Below are 19992 nucleotides of genomic sequence, written 5' to 3'. Positions count from 1 at the left end.
AAGAAACATTGGTGAATTGCTGCAGTACCACAAAGGTGAGGCAATTTGCACCTCTGGTCTGTCACCTGTGAAGGGAGTAAAGTTTAGGAAGATGGGTTGGAACCAATGAAATGGATTGTTTTTCTAGGATGGTATTAACATTTTTGAGCTTTATAGGAACCATAATTATTAGGCAGGCCTGGGACTCATAACCCATCATGACATATTGGAAAGTAAACCTCATGATTAATTCTCCCCATCTCCCCCACTATCAAATGTTACCAACCCCTCAATTGACCATGATCCCCATCAACCCAGTCGAATGTTACCAACCCCTCAATTGATCATGATCCCCAGATCTTGGTTGTAGATGCTCCCCAACCCATCCACTTACCTTGGAGTCAATGATGAGGTTAGCGCTATCAGATAATGCCTGGACTTAATCCAAGATGATACTCTTTTTTTCACTTAAACAATATACAATTCTTCTGTACTTTTGAGATTTGTAGTTTCAGATCAACAACTGACACAATCATTAACATTCTCTTTTTATGATCAATTTCCATTCACTAGAATTCCTAGACCACTAATCCCAAGACCTATCTGCTCTACGATAGTGTACCAGATTCCTCAGTATCCTTTGAAGAAAAGGAGGGAAATCTCTAACTCCTGGCCAACATTTATTCCACAAGCTACACTGATAATTTGGAAATTTGCTAATTATACAATTGTGTTGATGTGAATTTTTTGTAAGCATAATCTGCCTGATGTGTTTCCTTATGTTTCCATAGAGACCACATTTCAAAATTGAGTCATTGGAAAGCACTTTTGGGCATCTTGAGGGTGGGAAAGTGTCACCATCAGCTGTTTGTATACATCCAGTATTTGCATTGGTAATAATGGTGAAAAGTACAGGTGGTGTAATTACTTCGCGTAGCTGTCAGCAACTTTGAGGTTTCTGTGCAATGTTGTTCACAAAAAATTCAGAAACCCCCCCCCCCCCAAAAATTAAATGCTAAAGACTGCTGCCGCCACCACCACAAGTAAGAAAAATTATGACAGTTTTAATTGATCCCATTTGCCTGCACATGGTGTATATTTCTCCATTCCCTGCACGTTCATGTCTAACTGCATCATAAATATTGCAATAATTTCTTCTATTTCCCCTGGCGGGGTGTTCCAAACACTGAATATTTTTTGTATATTTAAAAACAGTGCCTCCTAAATCCTCTCCTTTAAACTTCAACCCCACAACCGTAAAGCAGTGCCATCGAGTATTAGACTCTGGTCTGTCCACCCAATTCTACTTCTATTAGGTCATCCTTCAGATTCCAAAGTTCCAGATAAAGCAATCCAAGTTTGTCCATCCTTTCCTATAACTAATACTCTCTTATTCAGGCATCATCCTGGTGAATCTCTTCTGCACCCTCTCCAGAGCCTCCTTGTCATTCCTGTAATGTGGCAACCAAAACTGTAGGCAATACTCCAATAATCGGCCTAACCAAAGTGTTCTTCTAGAGAGAAATCTTTAATGTGACTTGCTCCTCAGCCAGATAACATCTTCAGGTTGTTGACGCCTATCACTAGGTGTGCGGGAAACTGAAAAATACTTGCACCAACAATCGTTAGATTTTGTGGGATGCTCTCCTTGAAAATGTCAACATTCTTTAAAATGTACTACTATCCTGCCATGTTGGTCTTGATCTTGATTCACAATTTGTTGGCCAGGATGGAAGCTGACCAGCTCCCAGCCTTCTCAAAGATAATCCGAAACAAGCCCAAGTTTCTCACTTTGATCCATCCATTTTGTGTTCTCACTTTCTCCAAACCCTTTCCCCCCCCACCCAAGGTAACTGGTTTTGCATTGTCTGTCAGAACAGTGTTAGCTGAGAGCAAGAATTGGGGTTGTTCTGTGGAATGGCACATGTTTCAAGTATTTTCTTCATTAGGAGGAAGATTATATTGGTGCTGTGGTTTTAAATGGCATTTTTATTAAGGGAAAATAATTGCCTTCTGAATTATTTCAGCCTGTTATTTGTTCTGATGCAGAATTCTACCACAAAAAGCCCAACTAAAAAGAAGAAATCTTTGCTTCAGCACAAGGAGGTCCATCCCATAGTTATCATCTTCAAAGATCTTGAGAGCTTTGTCCCCAAAGTGCTGCAAGATTTTGTAGTCATTGCCAGGTAATAACAGATTATTATAGTTCATTTTGGAATAGTTGGCTGCAATTAAAATATTACTGTGTTGCCGTATATGTAAAAGAGTGGCCTAGAAAATGATTGAGGGTGGGGGGAAATTGTCTGAAAATTAAGTGGTGTTTGAATATGTCATGATGAGGATTGGCTGATTGGCCTAACAGTGGGCAATGTAATTAAAGAATCTGAAATTCATACCCTGGAGAAAAAGAGAAGTGGAGACTCACCAGGCCAAGGCATTCATAGGAAAGAATTAAACTCATAACCATTTATTCTGTAACTGAAAAATAGGTATTGGGAGTTGAGGATCAGGAGAGGAAACCATTTTTCACCTAGTGCCTGCCTAATGCCGTATTCAGATGGGCTCTAAATGGACAAGCAATCTGTCTGAAAGGGGTAAATTCAGGAATTGGCCATCGAGATGCAGGAAGAGGCCATTCAGGCACCCTGATTGTTACATTGCTCAGTCTAAGTTTTGGCTGAATTATGTTCTGGCCACATTTATTTGCCTTTGCTCCATTCACTCTGATGCTCAATCTGATCATCAATATCTGTCAATCGTAGTATTAAGTACATTCAAAGTAGAATCACAAGTAGGCATTTGGGATCCTTGTACCTTTGCCATTAAAGAACATCATAGCTCCTCTTTTACTTTGGTGCCACTCTTCTGTAAAAACTCTTTGTCCTCGATTCCCTTAAAGTTGAAAAATGTTATTTATCTCCGTCTTGAAACTACTGACTGAATTAGCCTCCACAGCCTCTGGATCAGAGAATTCCAAAGTTAATTATGCTCTGGGTGAAGAAATTTCTTCTCTCATTCTTGAATGGATGACCCCTTATTTTGAAACTGTGACCCCTCCCTCCCCCCGGTTCTTGACTCCCCAGCCAAGGTAAGGTTAACCCTGCTTATTCCCTGTGAGACCATGTTCCATATTATACCATATTGGTGTTTTTTTTTTAGACATGCAGCATGGTAACAGACCATTTTGGCTCACGTGTCTGTGCCGCCCAATTTACACCCATTTAACCCACACCCCCAGTTTGTTTTGAATTGTGTGTGGAAGCTAGAGCCCCCGGGGAAAACCCACACAGACATGGGGAGAACATAGAAACTCCTTGCAAACAGCACTGGATTCAAACCCTGGTCCCGATTGCTGTGTTGCGCTAACCGTTAGCTATGCCAACCTTGCCACCCATTCTTCCTTCATTGTCCTAAACTCTGAAGGGTGTAGGTTTGATCTGCTTATTCCTGACAAGTTGACAAATCACCATCTCAAGGATTAATCTAGAGAGATCTTGCCATATTTCCTTGTTGCAAGTATGACTTCCGTTGGATATGGAGAACACAGGAGTAGGAGTAGGCGTAGGCCCACTCACTCCCACAAGATTGACTCACCATTCAATGTTATCATGATTATTCCACCCCGGGCCTCGATTCCTCTTCATTGCCAGACCACATTGCCCTCATTTCTCCAGACCTCTACTTTAAATATATCTAATCAGCTTGTCTTCACAACTCTCTGGGTCAAATAATTCCAGAGGTTCATCTCACTCTCCAGACCTACACACCGTTTCACTATATTTCCAGCAACAATTTGGCTGGGGTTCTATATTATTGGAACAAGATGCTCCTCTCTTGTATTCAAATCCTCTTGGCTAAAGCATCACTGGTCTTTCTCATTGATATTTGTGTTATTTGTTCATTGTGATTCTGTTTATTTTTAGTGATTACTGCAAGGACCAAGTCCTTCTGAACATGAGTAGTCTTAATATCTGAAAAATCTTATTTTTCTCAAAAAATGAAAGGCCTTGCACTTTTTCCTCATTTTATTCCATCAGCCATGTTCTTGTCCAATAACTTAATCTCTCCAAATCCTTATACTGTCTCTCCATCCTCCTCACAACCCACAGTATCATGTAGCCTTGAATCATTATCTGACTGTGATAATGTAACATTTAATTCTCTCCTCAAAATAATTAATGCATCTGTGGCCAATCATGGTCTTCCAACCTAATGACCCATTTATTTCTACCAATCCTCATTCTATGCTAGTATATAATCCTCAATCATGAATGCTCTAATTTTATGGAATGATCTTTTGTGTAGCTCCTTGTCAAAGTTGAATCCCTGACAAAAACTCAAATTCACCTCTAGCTGGTTGGCCCGTGTCTGTTTTGGTAGTTAAATCCTCAAAAAAAAATTCCAACAGGTGTGCCAAAGGTGATTTTACTTTTATAAATCCACATTGTCTCTATTTAATTTTACTGCAGGTGTCTAACCTTTTATCTGAAATCATCGGGACCCGACACATGCCGTTTTTCGGAATCTTCTGGATTTCAGAATCATTTTGATTTTGGTCCACTTAAGCAAATGCGTCACTCCCACTCCCCCAACTAGGGCTGATGCCAGACTATTTTGCGTCTGGGGCGGGAGAGTTTGAAGTGTGCCATACAGGAGGCTCTTGACCAGTGCGTCAGACAAGTGGAAGCCTGAGGTGACAGGGTGGCCCAGGAGCTTGGCCAAAAGCAGCCAGAGACAGCGGCCAAGTGGGGCAGAAAGCTGGACACTAGGTGCAGAGCTACAGGAGGCGCGGGCCATCGGGGCGGTGGAGCTGACCACCAGCGGCTTTATGGCGCTCCACCAGCTTGTCGGGCTGGTCTTCAGGCCAACCCCGGCAGCGCAGCGGCATCTGTCGCCACCCTCACCCCCCCCCCCAGTCTAACTCCTGACAAAGCAGCAGAGCCTGGAGTTTATGGAGTGCTACACTGAATCGCAGCAACACTCAATGTGGGAGCAATTGCTGTCTTCATTACCCATAAACTCCCCAAACAGCTGGAACTATGATGCCAGCACCAGAATAATGGGGATTTTACTATATATCGTTACCTCGCTTGGATGCTGCTGAGTTCCTCCAGCATTTCTGCGTTTTTACTACCATCACAGTGCTGCTCATCCCTTCACAGTTTGCTTCTAATTTGGATTTGGTTCCATATAACCACTTACAGCACAGAACAGGCCAGTTTGGCCCTACTAGTCCATGCTGTAACAAATCCCCACCCTCCTAGTCCCACTGACCAGCACCCGGTCCATACCCCTCCAGTCCTCTCCTCTCCATGTAACTATCCAGTCTATCCTTAAATGTACCCAATGATCCCGCCTCGACCACGTCTGCCGGAAGCTCATTACATACCTCCACCACCCTTTACGTAAAGAAATTTCCCCTCATGTTCCCCTTATAATTTTCCCCCTTCAATCTTAAACCATGCCCTCTAGTTTGAATCTCCCCACTCTTAATTGAAAAAGCCTATCCACGTTTACTCTGTCTGTCCCTTTTAAAATCTTAAACAGCTCTATCAAGTTCCCTCTCGATCTTCTACGCTCCAGAGAAAAAAGCCCCAGTCTGCACAACCTTTCCCTGTAACTCAAACCTTGAAATCCTGTCAACATTCTCGTGAACCTTCTCTGCACTCTCTATTTTGTTTATATCTTTCCTATAATTTGGTGACCAAAACTGTACACAGTACTCCAAATTTGGCCTCACCAATGCCTTGTACAATTTCATCATAACCTCCCTACTCTTGAATTCAATACTCCGATTTATGAAGGCCAACGTTCCAAATGCCTTCTTCACCACACCATCTACCCGAGTATCAACCTTGAGGGTACTATTTACCACAACTCCTAAATCCCTTTGTTGCTCTGCACATCTCAATAGCCTACCATTTAATGCATATGACCTATTTAGATTTGCCTTTCCAAAATGTAACACCTCACACTTATCTGTATTAAATTCCATCAGCTATTTCTCATTCCACACCTCCAGCCTTCCTAAATCACCTTTTAATCTATGGTAATCTTCCTCATTGTCAACACCACCAATCTTTGTATCATCCGCAAATTTGCTTATCCAATTCTCCACCCCTCCACCCCTACTTCCAGATCGTTAATATATATAACAAACAATAGTGGTCCGAGGACCGATCCCTGAGGAATTCCACTAGTCACCGGCCTCCAATTGGACAAACAATTTTCTACCCCTACTCTCTGACACCTCCCATCCAACCATTGCTGAATCCATTTCACTACCTCCTCATTTATACCTAATGCCTCCACCTTTTTTCCTAACCTCCTGTGGGGAACTTTGTCAGATTGAACTAAATCATTTTCTATTTTCATGTGATAAAGTTAATTAGTTCTACATTTGCAGTCTCTTCCTGATTTTATATTTGCATGAATGAGTGCTGAATCCATTGTAAGGGTAATTTGATCTTCTATGTTTCAAGGAAATTAGTTTTTGTTAGGGGCGGGTGAAAAATAGCTTTAGAAGATGGCCACAAACTTGTATGTCTGTTTGGGTTCTGATTGCTTGTAAGTAACCATTAATTCTAAATGTCTGTTTAATATTTCAGCAACCATGTCCAGCGACTCCCCATGGTGCTGGTTTTTGGTATTGCCACGTCCCCAATCACTATACACCAAATGCTGCCCCACTCTGTCTCCTCATTGCTGTGTATTGAACTGTTCCAGTCTTTATCCTGTACTGATCATTTGGCTACAGTTATTGATAAGGTAAATTCAAAATATTTAGTGATAATCATTAAAAACTTCAGGCGCTTGATATCTGATACAAGAACAGAAAATACTGGAAACATTTGGCAGATCAGGCCTCATCTGCGGTAAAATAGTTAATGTTTTGGAAAAATTAGAAAAAGATTTGTTGAAATGAGAATGGAGTAGGTATAAATGTGACAAAGATAATATCTTTTCCCATTGTCTACATCAGTGGTTCTCAACCTTTTTCCGCTCACATACCACTTTAAGTAATCCCTATGCCATAGGTGCTCTGTGATTAGTAAGGGATTGCTTAAGGTGATATGTGAGTGGGAAGAGAAAGTTTGAAAATCGCTGTTTTAATTGTACCTAATTGATTCGTTATGTGTATGGTTTCATAACTCCAAAGGAAATGGGCCAATGACAATTTTTCTTAAGCAAAATATTTCAGTAACAATTGGGCCTAAAGCAGTGGTTCTCAACCTTCCCTTCTCACTCACATCCCACCTTAAGCAATCCCTTACTAATCACAGAGCACCGAAGGGAGAGGGATTGCTTAAAGTGGTAATGAGTGGAAAGAAAATATTTGAGAACCGCTGGTCTACATGGTCATCATGGCAATAAGTTATTGATAAGCCATTGAGCTGATAGGTTGATGGGGGAGGGGGTGCAGTTTGACAGAAAAAGTGACAAACAATAAAGCTGTGAAATGCAGCACTAGAGGAAATGCCTGGCAGGTCTGGCATATTGAGTGAGAAATATAAGCCACAGAATTAGCCAGTTCTATTACAAAAGAGAAAGAGTGTATCTGAAATTGTGAATTCAATCCCAAGTCCGTAAAGCAAATGGGAGATGAGGTTTTCCTCAGACTAGTGTTGAGCCTCACTATAACAGTGCAGGAGTCTGTGGTCAGAATAGGAGTGTGGTGGAGAATAATGTATTAGCCAGTATATTTAGTGCATTACATGGTTATGTTTGCCTGTAATAGTTTGCTGTGGCTATGTATCTGAAGTTTCTGTTGTCTGGTTTCTTTGTCTTTGTCAGAGCAAAAAATTCTTACTCGTATTTTGGAACCTTATTTGTACTCCAGCTGCAGCACTTGGTACATTTTTATTTTACTTAGTCTCCTCCTTTTAAAGGATAGATGTTCATCCTGCAGTTTTACTTGATTAATTTTGGGCAGATAAGTGGAAATAAACAGGGATGGATTCTAATCCATTAAAAATTGTAAATCAGAGCAGTGCAGGGACGGGTCCTTCATCCCATGTGTCTGTGCAGAAGATGAAGTCCAAACTAAAATAAAGCTCTGAAGCTTGCACTCGAGAACTTCTGTCATGTTTGTGTGTTCTATCTAGAAGCTTCTTAAATGCTACTTTTTGTATCTGCTACCACCAATACTTCTGACTGACTATTCTAGGCACCTACCACTCCCTTTTAAAAAAAAAAAATTGTCCTGCGCATGTCCCTTGAACTTCCTCCCCCTCACCTTAAAAGCATTTCCTCTAAATGTGTGTTTTTTTTTTGCTCTGGGCAAAGATTCTGAAAATCCACCTCATCAATTACTCTCTTAATTTTGTAAATTTTCATTAGCTCACCCCTCTTCCTTCTACACTCCAGAGAAAATAACCCAAATTTGTCCAGTTAAACAAAATCTGCAGATGACTTTTATACTCAGTTCCCAGCCCAATGAAGCCAAGCATATCATACACCTTTACTACCCTATTTCCTTGGCCACTTTCAATAAGCAAAGGACCTAGATCCCTCTTCACAATCAATGCTTTAGAGTTCTGCCATTAGCTGTCTACATGTTCTCTTTTTTTTTTTTGACCTCCAAAAGTGCAATACCTCACACTTAATTTGGATTAAACTCCATCTGCAATTTCTCTGCTTGTGTCTATAACTGATTTATATCCTGTTGTATTCTTTGATAGCTCCTTACACCATCATTCTGAGGACAGGCCAAACAGAGGGCAGATGATTTATTGTATAAAATAAACCTCTGTAGATCCTCTCAAGCAACCAGTAGTTTGAGTTGCTTAAGATGTTTTCATTCATTCTCTGAATTGCAGTTTGGGTAAAAGAGATGTGTTTACAGCCAGCATTCTCAAAAGGAGGCCGTACAGCACTCCCCATTTAAGGGGGAGTCACAGACTGAAATCATAAAATGTTTTTCTGGAGTCAGTAGGGGAGAAATACAGAAGAGAGCAAATAGACCTGACTGCTTCACAGGGAAGAGGACCCATAAATTTTGATTAGAATCCTGAAGGGGCCATGGCCAACAAATGGTTGAGGATGGCTGTTATGGAGGACAACATTTCCTCTAAAGCTGCTTTGGAGAAAGATCAGTTTTCTTGGTCTGAAAAGAGAGAGAGAGAGAGAGACACTCGTTTTTTTTCCTGATATATTATAGATTAAAGACAGATTTTGAATTTGCAAACAGATGTGATTTTTTTTCTATCTGTAATGTGCGTCGAAAGAACCAAAGACTTGTTGATCCAAACCAAGGCTTTTATTAACTAGAAGACTGGAGCGTATCACATGTAGGTCGACCAGTCCAGAATGACCTGGTCTGGCTTGGAGCGACCCTTTAAGACCTGCCAGTAGGCGTGGCTACAGTCTCGGCCAATCACAGTCATCCTACATGACCATCTGTACATATACACATTGGTGATAGAATCTGTACTCTCACACCTACCTTCTCATTCTGGTAACTCAGTACATCTAATATTCCCATTTTAAATTTAAATGTAAATTGTTTCTATTTTGTTTTCATTCATAGTTGGTGTTGACAACCAAATTCCCATTTAAGTTGAGCGGAAAAGTGCTTCAGATTCTGAATAACGTATTTTTGTTCCATAATTTGTCTACAAAGAATTTTGTGAAAGGTTTTCAGGTAAGCAACATTTGGTGAATATGGAGGAATGTGCTTACAGAACGCAAAGTGAAATTTACCTTAATCCAATCCATGTTTAATCTTTTACCTGCGCTACACAGTTATCTCTACTAGAGCACTTCTCCTCTCAGCCTCTTAGTCTTTTATGCTGTGATTTGGATGAAGCCAGTGCCAGGATACAGAATTTGAACCATGATGACTGTGAACTAATTCGCCATCTGCAATCTTTCATGGAGTGAGTAAAAGTTGCTTGCTTTTGATAGAGAGATTTTAATGGCTCTTTTGGACACTCTGAAGCCCATTACACACTGAAGTTCTATTGACAAACAGTCAACAGTTGGTAGATTGTATCTGTGGAGAGCAGAACAGATCTTTAAAAAAAAAGTTCTGAAAAATGAACTTTTCAAGTTTATTGTCACCTAACTGCACAGATGCAACCAGATGAAAGAGCACTTTTCTGGACTATGGCATACACACACACACACAGCATGTAATATTCACCTACCTACGTAAAAATATAATATAAAGTAAATATGTATAAATATTTTGGAATAAATTTTGTTTCACCTTGCACAGATGCTCATTGGGCATACCTAGAGTGTTCTGATTTTTATTTCAGGTGTTTATTTATTGGGATTACAATAGATTGTAAGGGAAGAATCAGACCTGGAGATGAGGAATGTGAAGTTGCAAAAGTTAGGGACAAATTTGTCTGATTCTCACCACCTATTGCATGCATCCATCATCTCTTTTGTCAGTAAGTTATTCCTACTCTCCATCCTGCCATTGAGAGTTCTCATTCCTCTCTCCTCTCCTGCCTCCATTTTCAGCAGGTCATTTTCAATATCTTGTGTTACTTCCTCATTTTTCTCCACTTTCTCTATTGTTGACTGTTTAAAGATTTATAATAAATCAATTAAATGTAACCTTATTCCTTCATTCCAACCATTTAAAGTTGGCTTTTTACTCAATTCTGAATATGCTAAAATAAAATGGGACCTGTAATTGAGCCTTGGTTAATTTTGTCACTTTGTCCCAACTGACTGTGTCACAATAATAACTATCATTTGGATATATGAATTTCAAAATTTTTTTCCCCCTTGAGTCTCCAATGTATGCTCAACTTTCTCAGTTCTGATTTTTTTTTTTCTAACTGATACTGAGAGATTAATTTGTTGCATGTCCATTAAATCATCTTGAGTGCTAGGCACCTGCAATAACCTGCATTAAATTGGAACCTCTTGATTCTTATTGTGAACTTTAACGCAGGGAATGTGCTTCAATATTTGTGACCAATCCTGTGTCAACGTTTTGGGATGAATCATGGGTAGGAGAGTTGGGAGTCTCTCTCCCATCAGAGGAAATCTGTAAACTAACGATATTATTTAATTCAAGAGCCCATCTTGAGCAATTGGTTACGCGTTGTGTAGAGCGAGTATTGCTGGCTAAAAGTCATGAGTATGTTGTATGATGTGTTGCCAACAATTATTCTACAAAGGTGAACCAGGACAGTTAATCAGGATATATTTTTAAATTTTAGTTACGTTGATCGTCAAGATGCAAAGAAGCAGGTTGAACTTTTGACTAATGACCAGAATTTAAAGGTAATTCCATTTGTTGCTGCGTGTTCCAAATTTGATGTGATCACACAAAAAAAAACATACTCATCTTTGCTGATATATATTAACTCTTGCCACAGAGTGCATTGAATTTATATTCCTTGTCACTTTCAAAACTCTTACAACCTCTTCAGATTTCTCCTGACCTTTCTATCTACTGGTATCTTTCAATCTATTAACTCTGGCTTTTTAATAAATCCCCACCTTCAATCCATCTTTTCTAATGGAGGCTTCAGCTTCTTTGCTCTGGAAATCTCTCCTAATATCCCTTTTTCTTTACCTTTACCACCTTCAGCAATCTTCTCAAATTCAATTTACCGACTAGAATTTCAATCACTGCTTTTCTTGTACAATTATAGTAAAATATTACAATTCACCTATTTCTTTTCCTCATCCAAAATACTACTGTTCTCCCCAGTATAAGTTGCGAGCAGATATACAATGTCAATGTCTCCTTAAATTTACCTGATTAAAAAAGATCAGTATTTTAAAAGGGTGAGGTTCTGGATGTCGATCATTATGGCATCATAAAGATTTGCTCAAATTGAACCGTGAAGCAATAATAAACATGTATAGAGTTGAGCTACAATTTACTTGTGTGTGCAGCAGTATAGGTAAAACCGTAAAGATCAAAGGAAGATTCACAAGATGGTGCCAAGGAAGGGATATAGAGACAAAGACAAAATTTGGTTTACCAAAGCTATTTCTGTCAAGGCAGAAATGAAAGAAGTAATGAGAGATTTTTAATGTCAGAAAGAGATTTGATAAATTGGATAGAAACTTAACCTTTATTGATGCTCATCCACTGAAAAATTATTTTTAATTGATCAGAGAAAAGGATAGGCAAGTAATTCATCTTTTTTTTTAAAACAAGAGGTTATTTATGATCAGCATGTTTGCCACAATGAATTGTAGAGATAAATTATTGTTTAAAACAATTTGGATAGATAAGGATCCAACTTTTGTGGAGAATGTAGAGCAGTGGGGTTAGTTTAGGATTACCATGACAAAGATAGGAATGAAGTGACCAGTGAATTGCTAGAGTGTTTTGGTTAATCGATTTTATGACCAACCCATTACCTATATTTATCTGAAATAAAAATCTGCCATTTCAAATACAATTCTTGGTAATTTTTTAAAATAAAAAGTATGAACTTTGTTTCTTGATTTGCAAAGATGTTGAACATTGGTCCAAGTGATACCATCGAATATTCCAAAATGAATCCCTTCAAGATGCCTTGAGCATCATTAAAATTATGTTGTATTTAATTTTCAATTTATTTAATCAAGTCGTAAGAGGTCATTTTTTTGATTTGACTATCAAATTTTGCAGACTGTTACAGAAACGCTGTTGTCGAGCCTTCATGTTTACCACAAGAATTACTTTCCTGTCCTGAAATGCTTGCACATTCTTGCATCTTCACTTCCAAAGTATCCGTTGGGTAGACAGGTGCGTGCTCACTTTTGTAATATCTGTAAAAACTCAACCAGAAATAAGTTATTCTTTTGCCTGTCTGAAGATAATAAAATGCTTTAAAGGCATTTTGTTAGAGGAAGGTGAAGGCCAATTGAATGAGTGATATTGGTCCAAATTGAAGAAGCTGACTTGCTATTTATTTCCCTGAATTTTATGCTGTTCTGTCACAAAGGAAACCATCCAGTTTATCCTCATAATACAATAACCATAAGGTAATAGAGGAACCTTGGGATGTATAGTTGTCCCCTCAAGAGCCAATTTTTTTCTCATTAGTGAAACAGTTTTTGCCAGCTGTGAGCAGATTTGCTGATTGATATAATTTCCAGTGAGGCTGGTGTTTTGAATGCTCCACCTTCTGTGGGTGGGGGGGGGGGGGGGGTTGCACGGCGAAATAAATCATTGTCATAATTGATATTTAGTTTCAGAAGATGTATTTCACCCACTAGGTGAATCGCTGAACTTAAGTTTTAGATAATCAATATTGTAAGACATGCCTCCACAATTCTACAATGTGCATTGTTTATTTGATCCTTGCATTGTTCGCAAGGCCAGGATTTATTGCATAATCTTAATTGGTCTTGAAAAGTAGCAGTGGGCTGCCACCTTGAATAGAGTGCAGTCGAATAGGGTGTTCTGAGATTTGGATACAGCAATGATGAAATGGTGATTTATTTCTGAATCCGAAGGTTAACAACTAAATGGGGAACTTGAAGGTGGAGAGAAGATGATGCTCTCGTGCACCTGTGCTTGATAATGGAAGTTGTCTGCATGGAAGATACAGAGCAAGTCAAGGCAAAAAACTGCAATGCATTTTGCAGCATTTCAGACTGCAGTCACTCTCTACCGGTGGCAAAATGAATGAAGGGTCAGGATGACCTGCACTGTAAAGACAAAGCATCCAGCTTTTAATGCCAATCAACTGAAGGTGATTGGATCTTGGAGAGATCCCTGTCGAATTCCTGCAGAGAAGTCCTAGGGTTGGGATGATTGACCTACAACCATCTTTTATGCGAGATATGATTTAAGTCATTGGATTGCTGGAGAAACTTAGCAAGACCCACAGTGTCCGTAGGAAGAAAATGTATAATTAATGTTTCAGGCCTGAGTCCTTTGAACTTGACCTCCAATGAACGCTGCAGGATCTGCTGAGTTTCTCTAACAATTTTGTCTATTTATTACAAAAATAGCTTCTGCAGAATTTCTTGTTTTGCCCAAATCATTGAAGCGTTTTCCCCTTGACATCCATTGACTTTTTAATTTTATTAAGACGCATTAATGTTGCACTTGATGCTGTCTTGATGTCGAGACAAGCTACACCCACCTTGCATCTGGTATTCAGTTCTTTCTTCCATGTTCAGACCAGGGTTCTGAAATCTGGAGAATTCTGGTACTGTGAACTCCATAAGCAGGTTATTGGTGAGGCCGGCCCACAGTGCCTTTCATCATTTTCCTGATGTTTAAAAGTAAACTGGAATTGTCTCTAGGTTTTTTTTCTGAACAGGACTACTTGGATAATTTCTTCATTGTTGGCTAGGTACATTTCCTGATTATGTTAAATATTATAAAGCAATTAATGTGAAAGAATCAGGAAAAGGCATTGATGAGTGTGACTTTTATTCCGTGTAAGAGAGAATCAGTAACCTTTGAAAGTCAAGTGTAAATTTTGTATTGTTTCCTGGAGTAAACATTGAATATGGCAATGTTGTGTTCATTGTTTTAAAGTCGGTGTGTATTTTGTTTTTATGCATTTGAAAACAAAATTGTATGTACTCCATAAATGGAATTGTATTACAATCATGGTGTTTTTGTTTCACTTGATTTATGGTATATTACATAAGGAAAGTCTGCAGTCATCCTCTCTGTTCACCAAATGCTACTGATCCAGCTGTGCATCGAGGCAGCCACGATTTGGGTCACGGCTAGCAAGTTTATTTCATTCTGTGCTGGATGTGTGTGGAATTATAGGGATAGAAAACTCTTCAAAACTTTTATTTTCTTTTTGTCATTGTAAATAGAGGAAAACTTGCCCAGGGAGCAATTATTTAGGCATTTTGAACAGTCTAGGGAAGTATGAAACATAAGCCTGGAAATTCAATTTAAAGTCCTGAAGCAGAAACCAAAGCATTTAATTTGCAGATATTTTCTATACCAGAAGTATACTCCTTTATTAAGGACCAAAAGGTGCACAGGGTTAACAATTTCTCCCCAAAGAAGAATACAAATGGAAGCTGTGGCCTCTTCAGTTGTCATTGAAATTAATGAGGCTTTAAGGTCCTATTTTAAAAGTGCTATGTTTTTTTTGTTCTTTATTTTGTTGACTTCTATCCAATTTATGGATGACTTGTGTATCTCCACAGATTAGAGAACTCTACATCACATGTTTAGAGTCGAACATATGGGAACTTGAGGACTACACTTCTGCATTCCAACTGCTCGGGTAATTATGGTGGGGACTGATTGTGTGCCTCAGCTATTTTAGCCTGTTTAAGAACCTGATTATGATGCGGAACTTCATATATCCCAAGCCATAACTTTATTGCTTATGTAGTAGTAAAATCACCTCCTGAACTTTTTGGTCGATGCTCAGTAATTATAGGTGTCCTCGGTGCATAGAATGTAGAGTAAGAAGGAATTCAGTTGAACTGGTCCATATCGTTATCGCCCCTTCAAACCTAACCTGCAGCAGCATATAATATGTTTCTTCTTCCCCTTTCCCTCTCATGGTTTTGTCCATCTTCTTAAATGCTACATTCATTTAGTCCCTTCATAAGAGGAATTCCATAACAATAATTAATCTATTAATCTAAAGATACAGCACTTTATAGTCCCTTTTGGTCCATGCTGCCCAAGTACACCCATGTAACCAATTAACCTACCAACCTTGTATGTATTTGGAGGGTGGGAGGAAACCTATGCAAGTCACTGGAGAAGGTACAAGATCTTTTCAGACCACGGCGGATTTGAACCTGGAAAGCTGATGCTGTAAAAGTGTTTTCCGAATCAAAATGTTGATGATGTTGCCCATGTATGACTGTAGATCTTCCTGCTTCGACCATTTTATTTACAGAATGGCTGCTTTATAATTAGCAGAAATCCCCTGGATGAGGTTTCCATATTGTTTCATTGCCTGGTTCCACATCTGTTTTAACTGTAATCTGAACTTTGAAACGGGAAAGGCTGAAGATGTTGGAAAACTGAAGCAACACACAAAATGCTGGAGGAACACAGTGGGTCAGACAGGAGCCAATTAGAAGCCAGAATGAAAAAGGGCGAGGACCATAAGATGGCAAGTGATGTGGATATGAGTGGATGATGAAGGATGGCTGGGGAAAGAAATGGGAATAATGTTAAAAGCTAGGAGGAAGAGGGCTAAGGAAGGTGCACTCTGATAAAGGACAGAGGATCATGGAAAGAAGGGAAAGAGGTGTGAGCTCGAAGGAAGGTGCGGGTGATTGGCAGGTCGAGAGGGTGGGGGAGCAGAAATAGAAGGAAAAGTGCCAGATGGATTGGAAAGCAAGGGGGAGAGTCAAAAAGCAAGGGGGGAGGTTATCAGAAATTGAGATTGATGCTGTCTGGCTAGGTGGAAAATAAGGCTTTGCACTTCTATTTTGTGTGTGGTCTGAACCTGGCAGTGAGGTTCATTTTTAAAATTATTTTAAGATCTTCAAGCCAGTAGATTATTTGGTACAGGAAATGTTTGCAGGAGCTGCTTCCAGTAGTGAGATTGCTTTTTAAGTATTTTCCCACTGGATGGAGGTTGAGGGAGGCAGTTTGTTGGCCTCTGATAAGGAGGGTTAGCAGCAGCTTCTTGGCATTGTGGGGTCACCCTCCCATTGTATGACATCCTCTGAAGACTTTATTTAAAATTTTATAACATGAATACAATAGAGAATTACATTTAAAGAAAAATTTAAAAAAAAATTAAAATGGTATGATTACAATATTACATCAGAAAACTACACAAAATAACCCCCCCTGTTAATTGTAACACAATATTAATAGTCTAACTTAAAATTAGTCCAACCCTCCCCCCAAAATAAAGAGTGAAGAGTTAATAAAATTAACAATATTATATAGAAAAAAATACCCACTTACAAAAAAAGAGATAAAACTTAACCTAAAAAAAATTCTAACAACAAAAAAAATTGTCAATACTAAAATATCACGCTTAAACATATATTTAAATCAAACTTAAATGCATATAATTAGCAAACGGAGACCACTTTAACTTATAAAAAGACATCTTATCCTGAATTGAAAAAGATATCCTTTCCATAGTCAAACAAAATTTCATTTCCAAATACCACTTATCTAAAGTTAGTATATTTCTAGCTTTCCAAGTAAGTGCTATACATTTCTTAGCCACGACTAAAGCTAAATAGATAAAGGAAATCTGATAATCCTCTAAACCTAAATCAATTAATGATTTCATGTTCCCTAATAAAAATATATCGGGATCTAATACAAGATGGATATTATATAAACTGTTAAAAATAGATTGAATACCTTTCCAAAACTGTTGCAATCGATCACAAAGCCAAACAGTATGCAAAAAAGTATTGGCCGTCTGATCACATCGAAAACAAGAATCCAACTTACTAAGACCAAATTTTTTTAATTTCTCCGGCGTTAAATATAGCTGGTGAATAAAATTATAATTAATCATCGCTAGTCTAGCATTAATTAATTTCCGAATACTATTCTGACAAATTTCCATCCAAGCTTATTCAGCTATTTTATTTCCTAAATCTTTTTCCCATTTCAACTTATCTTTATCCCAGTCTTTTTTACTATCAATTTCTTGTAAAATACAATACAAATCAGATATATATCCATTTTTTGGTATTGAAAGTACATATTCTTCAAAACTAGATTCAGGCAATAAAATCATATGTCGACCACATAACTGTTTTACAAAAGATCTTAATTGATAATACACAAATATAGAATTTGCACTAATACCATATTTCCTTTGTAATTCGTCAAAGGAACAAAAACAACCCTCAGAAAAACAATCAGATAATTTTTTTATTCTCTTCTTTTCCCATTGTTTCAAAGTGGCATTGGAGACCGTAAAAGGAACAAGTTGATTATTATATAATGGCAATCTTCCAGAATATATATTTTTAAGTCCCAATTTTTTAAGTTTACTTGTCCATAAATTCAATAAATGTTTCAATATTGGTACATCATAAGTTCGTAATAAATTTTTATTCCATCGAAACAAAAACTCATGAGGAAATTTTTCTAAAATAACCGCCATTTCTATCTTTACCCAACTAGGTGGGTCGTCCATATTCATTAATGCACTAAGAAATTTGAATTGAGCTGCTTCGTAATAATGCTGAAAATTTGGTAATCTTAAACCTCCAAATTGAAAATCCCACGTCAATTTTCTCATTGCTACTCTCGGAAATTTTCCCTTCCATAAGAATTCTCTAATCGTGTATGACATCCTTGCAGCTGGAGCATTTCTCTTCTCTTCCACGTCTCTTTTTTATTAGATGTAGAAGGCCATTGGGCCTGGGTTGTCTCTGCTGGCTTTTGAAATGATCTCATCAGTCCCATTTCCCTACTTGTTTCCCTGTTGCCTATTCTCTCTCTCTCATGCTCATAAATGCCCCCCTGATTTTCTATCATCCACCTACACTATGGTAATTTATAATAACCAATGAACCTGGTTTGGGGATGAAGGAGGAAATCAAAACACCTGGGAGGAATTCCAGGCAGTTGTGGAGAGAATATGCAAATGTCACAAGCAGTTATTAAGAAACCCCAGTCACTGGAGCTGCAAGACAAGAGCATCGCCTGCAGCAGCCCACAGTGCTTTTTTAATCTGTTGTCACATGATATTTCCATGCTGCAGTTGTGGTAATGATGGAACCAAGGCATTCCCCGATGTGGGGCTATCAGCGTCTGCAAATAAGGGGAAAAAGTGTATCAGATCAATTATTATGTGCTCCTATGTGAGATGGAGAAAGTGCATATTTCTGGTTTATTGAATTTGTGGGGCAATTAACTACTTTGATCTGTTGCAGTATGATGGCAAAGGATGAACTCGTATGTCTACTTCAGAAATGCATAGAAGTATTGCAAGCTTCCGAGCATGAATCTCTCACCCAAGCCATAAAAACATTGGAAGATTTCCTTGCGAAGTTTCAGAAACTAGATGGTATGTGCCAAGCATGGGCCAGATCAAGATCTGTTCTGTAGAATCGTTATGGAATTCAAACCTTTGTGTTCTAGCTGTATAAAGAGTAGTCACTCATTCAGTCTTTTTTCAATAAATTTAAGTAGTCCTACATCCCTACACTTACCCCATGGCATTGTGTTTGTTTCCATCTTTCCACATATACAGCACAAGTTTTAAAAAATTTTGGATAAACGAGGATATCTGAAATCCTCATTTATCCAAAATCTTTTCAGAGCTGAACTGACCGGGGACATCAGGCTCCCGGCAGCGGCAGCAGCGGACAGAGCCCCTGGGCAAGACGGGGCTCCCAGCACAAGCGGGGACTCAGTAGGTAAGTTTCGGTGATTGGCAGTGGGCATCATTTTTTTTTGATGAGAATTAAACTTTATTTTAATGCTTAAAAAGCCTTACCTTCTTGTTTGTTGTTGTATAAACACTGTTACAAGTAATTTGCTATTGCTGCCGGGCTGTTTTTTTTAAAAAAAATGACCAGTTATCCGGAAAAAAACTTTTATCCGAAAGGGGCCCGGTCCCGAGCATTTCGGATAATTGGAGTTGTGCTGAACTTCCCTTTTTTAAAGGTTCTTTTTAAATGTCAAACCTTATACCTACTATTATTCAAGTAAATTTTACCTGAATTCTCCAGATGAAAGATCATTAAATTTTTCCGAAAATTATATCAGCTAAACACTGATGTAGAAAGGATAATGATAACATCCTTGATTTTGTATCCCACTTCTAATTTGCTAAGGATCCCAAACTTTCATATTTAATGATCTCATAATCATGGCAACTTTGAACATTTTTGTCTGCAAACCCCTCTGTTCATGAGACCCTTTCATTTTTTTTTAATTGCCTCTCCTCATGTGCAAGTGGTCTTGATAACTGTTCGGGAAACTTGATTTCTAATTTCAGACAAATGAGAACTTAGAATGGAAATCTTTTGGGCCCTTCAATGTGTATCAAATTGCAAACTGAGATTGGAGGCATTTTCAAGGAAGTTATACTTTTCTTTTGTCTGCCTCAAAATCCTCTTCATTTCTAATATTTTATCATTTATAAACAAGATTTAATAATTCTA

At 38.4% G+C, this 19992-nt stretch overlaps 1 protein-coding gene across 4 annotated transcripts in view; it reads left to right on the top strand.

Annotated features, from left to right (window-relative positions):
- The window catches only part of orc3 (origin recognition complex, subunit 3), a 66929-nt gene that overhangs the window by 17512 nt on the left and 29425 nt on the right, over positions 1-19992 (top strand). For 3 of the 4 annotated variants that reach the window (XR_011340711.1, XM_069887357.1, XM_069887359.1), the window contains exons 7-15: positions 771-872; positions 2029-2165; positions 6588-6747; positions 9509-9622; positions 9724-9857; positions 11163-11226; positions 12575-12691; positions 15076-15155; positions 18757-18890. Coding sequence is in view for 3 of the 4 variants with exons in the window: in XM_069887357.1 (XP_069743458.1) it covers positions 771-872; positions 2029-2165; positions 6588-6747; positions 9509-9622; positions 9724-9857; positions 11163-11226; positions 12575-12691; positions 15076-15155; positions 18757-18890 (1042 nt within the window). In the remaining variant the exon portion in view is untranslated. The remainder of the gene's footprint in view (positions 1-770; positions 873-2028; positions 2166-6587; positions 6748-9508; positions 9623-9723; positions 9858-11162; positions 11227-12574; positions 12692-15075; positions 15156-18756; positions 18891-19992) is intronic. The other variant, XM_069887358.1, reaches the window with a different exon arrangement.

The sequence above is a fragment of the Narcine bancroftii genome, chromosome 6 (genome assembly GCF_036971445.1).
Source record: "Narcine bancroftii isolate sNarBan1 chromosome 6, sNarBan1.hap1, whole genome shotgun sequence".
In the NCBI taxonomy this organism is placed as follows: domain Eukaryota; kingdom Metazoa; phylum Chordata; class Chondrichthyes; order Torpediniformes; family Narcinidae; genus Narcine; species Narcine bancroftii.
The sequence above is the reverse complement of the archived record's forward strand: the minus strand, read 5'-3'. Positions and strand labels throughout refer to the sequence as shown.